This window comes from Mycetomoellerius zeteki, unplaced genomic scaffold (genome assembly GCF_001594055.1).
Source record: "Mycetomoellerius zeteki isolate Tzet28-1 unplaced genomic scaffold, Tzet1.0 scaffold117, whole genome shotgun sequence".
Classification (NCBI taxonomy): domain Eukaryota; kingdom Metazoa; phylum Arthropoda; class Insecta; order Hymenoptera; family Formicidae; genus Mycetomoellerius; species Mycetomoellerius zeteki.
The window spans coordinates 2762-7406 of NW_017256095.1; the positions used below are offsets into that span (position 1 = coordinate 2762).

At 38.9% G+C, this 4645-nt stretch overlaps 1 protein-coding gene across 6 annotated transcripts in view; it reads left to right on the forward strand.

Annotated features, from left to right (window-relative positions):
- The first annotated feature begins 479 nt into the window (after window positions 1-479).
- The window catches only part of Bap170 (Brahma associated protein 170kD), a 113396-nt gene continuing 109230 nt past the window's right edge, over window positions 480-4645 (forward strand). For all 6 annotated transcript variants that reach the window (XM_018458642.1, XM_018458650.1, XM_018458658.1 and 3 more), the window contains exons 1-2: window positions 480-955; window positions 2010-2103. In XM_018458642.1, the coding sequence (XP_018314144.1) occupies window positions 864-955; window positions 2010-2103 (186 nt within the window). In that variant the 5' untranslated portion in view covers window positions 480-863. The remainder of the gene's footprint in view (window positions 956-2009; window positions 2104-4645) is intronic.

Consider the following 4645-nt stretch of genomic DNA (forward strand, 5'->3'; position numbering starts at 1 on the left):
GAGCCGAGCGGTATTATGTCGTGTCGTGTCGAGTCGTGTCGTGCCGTGCCGTACCGTACTGTACTCTACTGTACTGTGTGCCTCCGTGTAAATGCGATAAATGCAAGTCGTTTGTGTTCGACCGCTGCCAACTAGCTTCTAAACGGTGGCGAATACCGATTTTTCGTGCACGCGGCGCGAGAGTCTCGTGTCGTAGTCGCGCGCGGACGCTCGCGGAAGCGTCGTACTCGCGGCAGTAATCTCAGCGAGCAAATAATCTCCGGTCCAGGGGCGGCGGTACGACGGCAGGAAAAAGCCGCTACCGCTGCCGTCGTCGTCGCTCACTCGTTGCCGTTTCGTTTCGTTTCATGCGCGCGAGCGAGCGAGAGAGCGAGTGAACGAGCGAACGTGCGCGCGGCCGACCAACAGGGGAAGAGAAAGACAGAGAGAGTGCGCGCGTGTGTGCAGGAGAAAAGAGGCAGAGAAGAAAGAGCGTGAGAGATAGGGAGGGGAGGGGAGAGAGAGACAGAGCAGACAGAGCGACGGACGGACAGACAGACAGACAGACAAAAGTATCGAAGAAGCCACCGGCCGACTTGGTTGCAGGACAAGACGATCCGATGTCGGAAGCGGGTCGCGACCTCGTGTCGACCCGCGGTAGTCCTCGCCTTCGCCCTTGTACGCCGCCGTCGCCGTACGTCGTTGTGAGAGTAGCAACCGCAGCAGGACGCTCCTCGTGTAAATGTGCTGCACCTCCCGTGCGCGCCCATGTGCTGCACCTCCTTCTACTTCTCTGTCCGCTACCCCTGCGTCGTGCCCTGTAAATTCGGAGCATACCAACCCCGATTAGCACGCCCGAACACGCGCATTTCGTACCCGCGAACATGGCCAAGATCCTCAACAAGGACCCCGTCACGTACGAGAAGGAGAGGGACAACTTCCTCAAGGACCTCCGACACTTCCACGAGACTCGAGGGTAAGCCAAAATGCACATGTACCGCATCCTGCATCAAGTGGCAAAGTATATTCCCCCTCTTCCCTCCATCCCCACCTCACCATCTTGCGTGCGTACAGCGTACACACATGCATACGTTTGTTCCAACTTAGATCGTTCTCCTCCTCTTCCTTCCCCCCTTCCCTCCCGACCGTCATCAACCGACCGATCGACGATCAGAATCAGAAGCCGCCAACGAAGCGACAGCGCACGTTGAGGTTAGGTTTGACTTCGTTCCTTCGACTCTTGTCGGGTTTCGAGGACAAAGGTTCGTATTTACCGAGCGTTTCCCGTGAATATTTTCCGCGTGGACGGTTTTGCACGCGCCAGGAAAACGTGCCTCGCGGAAAGGCTTTAGTATGTACGGATTACCCTTGTATTCACAATTATACATACACATGTATGTATGTGCGCACACATGTAGATTTGATATAGCATCGAGATATTCTTAAAATGTGCGCGACGGTGTAACGTAAATATGCTATGAACGTACTGTTGTTGTCGTGATTCGATTTAGCTCCGGATCTTATATCACGATTACGTGAACCGCCAATTTTTTTTTTATTTTATGATGTAAAAATGGAAATTACGCGTATTATGCGCTAATGTTTTGTGAGGCTTGCTTGCTACGTCGCGATTCAAATTTACGCAGTGAGGCTTGCTTGCTACATCGCGTTTCGATGGATTTAGAAATTAGATTTTCTTCCGGCACTGTTTCTCTGTCAAATTCACAAATTTAGCGATTAAATTTTGCATTAAGATTCTATGAATGAATGTAAATACTTGCCACTTCTCTCTCCGTCTTGTTGTTTATGGATAAAAAATGTATTTGATTTTTTGGCAAATTAATTAATTGTAAAAGATTTTGTTATTCTTTACGTTTATACAGAGAAAATCTATTGAAAAATACAGTAGTTATATATAATACGATTATATATTACTTTTCACGTGATATTTTTACGAAATCGTAAATCTTAAAACGGAAAAATTGCTTTCGAACTTGTCCGATATTACAAATATTCTTTTCTAATTCTAGGACTCTCTTCAAGAAGTCTCCAAAGATAAATGGGAAGGATATAGATCTGTATTTACTATACGTGGTAGTGACCGCTCATGGAGGATGGATTAAAGTGAGTTTTTTTTATTAAACTGAAAGAGTTTTAATTAAATATATTGTAGAGCAATTATTTTAGCTCGTTCTCTTAACTATATTTAAAAAAAAGAGTATATCTATGGATTAATATTAATGTTGTTTTTAATTAACGTCCAATTACAATGTATTGCTTAACAAAGGTGTATAAAACATTGCGGCATTGTTATACAAAAAAATAATCTTGTGTGTGTGTGTGTGTGTGTATGACGTCACGCATCACACACGCACATGCGCTCACACATAATGCAGTTTATAATAAATAAGAAATATGAAATATATCCTATATTGGATAGATAAATTGTTTACAAAATCACTGTGGCCGCCATTTCACTTTGATTAACATCGCGTTTTGATTAAAGGTGCGCGTCGTATGAAATGCGAAATGAATTTTCGCCAACCTTGCTTTTAATTAGCATCCGGTTGCAATTGATTTTGCTGGAATTAAAGTCGACGTTATGTAAAAACGCGGCATATGCCCGAAGATTATACCAACAATACCTATAGCAGAAAGTAGAAATTGTATCGATAAATATGTACGTATCCCTTTCGAGAGCTGCCGTTCTCTTGCAGTTAAATTAACTATACAGTTAACTATAGTTTGATCTATAATGCATGAAATATATTGCTTATGATTTTCGAAACGTACATTATTCTATGCGCATTTGATAGAACTCTAGTCAAGATTCAAGTTGCATCCATTTCTATCAATGTAGATTAACTTTAGTCTTGTTTTACACGTAAAATCACAGCAATTACAGTGGATAATTTTGGAATCCATTATTAAAGATATATGTTTATGCAGAGTGGGGAAAAAGTACCGGGACATCTGAATCATAGAAAATATAAGTATTACAGAAAAGTGTTTCAGACAAAAGTTGTAGGGTTCCAAAAGATCTATTTACTGATCATATCCGTTTGACCTTGCGTGGCGTCTTCAAGGTCAGGTCAAGGTCAGATCAATTTTTTAAAATGGAACACCTTATTTTTCATCATAAAATCTATCATTTAATACCAAAAAAGCCCATTTTAACATCCCCGGGGGGCGAGGGTTTAGCCATCTGTCGGACAATTTGCGTAATGCTAATGTCAACTGTACTATAACTTTCGAGCCTTATAATTCCAAAAGTATTTCATGAAAAAATATTTTGTTACAGTGTTTTGGAAAGCTCTCGAGATGTACTATAAGAATATGCAATGAAAAATAAGGTATTCCATTTTAAAAAATTGATCTGACCTTGACCTGACCTTGAAGACGCCACGCAAGGTCAAACGGATATGATCAGTAAATAGATCTTTTGGAATCCTACAACTTTTGTCTGAAACACTTTTCTGTAATACTTATATTTTCTATGATATTCAGGTGTCCCGGTACTTTTTCCCCATCCTGTATATACGTAAGAGTAAAGTTAATATTTGTGAATTAAATTGTTCTTCTTTTTAAGAATTAAGCAATTTACAAAAGTAAATGTAATGCAAAAGTAATGGACAATTGAAGTTAAGTTTATAGAAATATTTACGTAAAATTCGCCAACGAATTACGTACAGTTAAGCTATATTATATTGATATTTTTACAAACGTAATAATCAATGGTAACATGTATGGTATTACCGTTATGTCATTTTATATATATATATATATATGCATGTATATGTGTGTATATATCGTATATGTAATGTATATGCGTATATATAATATATATAATACATATATGCATTGAGAGAGAGAGAGAGAGAGAGAGAGAGAGAGAGAGAGAGAGAGAGAGAGAGAGAGAGAGAGTGTTTTATTTTAGTTGATGCTCTAAAATATGTCGAGAATGAGACATGTGCGCGCGCGCGCGGTGTGTGATTGAAAAGTTTCACATGAAAATAGTACGAGGGGGATATAGTATTTTGATCACGTTTTTTTCTAGTTGGAGGCGCCAAAGAAATATGAAGATCATCTCCACTTTTTAAAATGAAATTATGATTTTTTTATACAATTTCTCTACTTATTCTACATATAATATAATTACTATTTTACACATAAAAGTATTAAGGTAGAGATATCGAAAAACCGATCATTACGAGATTGTATATTTTATTTTAGCAGATATTGACATGAAAAATGGAATATTTTGTAAATTATTAATTTTTTTGATAATCATATCTTAATACTTTTATCAGGGTTTGACAAAATGGGTTTTGTTGGATTGGATCCACTTAAAAAATCCAAGATGAAATGCCAGTGTACTTGGAGCTGAAATTGTATCGCTGCCACGAAGCGTGATTACTGATAGAACGTTCAAAATAATAGAAGTTTTCGACAAGGATGCGAAGGGCGAACGTGCAAGGGTCGAAGATAGAATTTTTTTATAGAAAAATTTCTTACAAAAAATTCTTACAAAAAAAACTAAAAAATTTCAAACTGGCATAGTTTTTGTTCTATAAATTGTAAAGTAAATAAACAAAAACTGAAATTTTTGCTTTGAAACACTTACGTGAAATTATTAAAAGCTACACTGAAAAAAAAAGATTGGCTG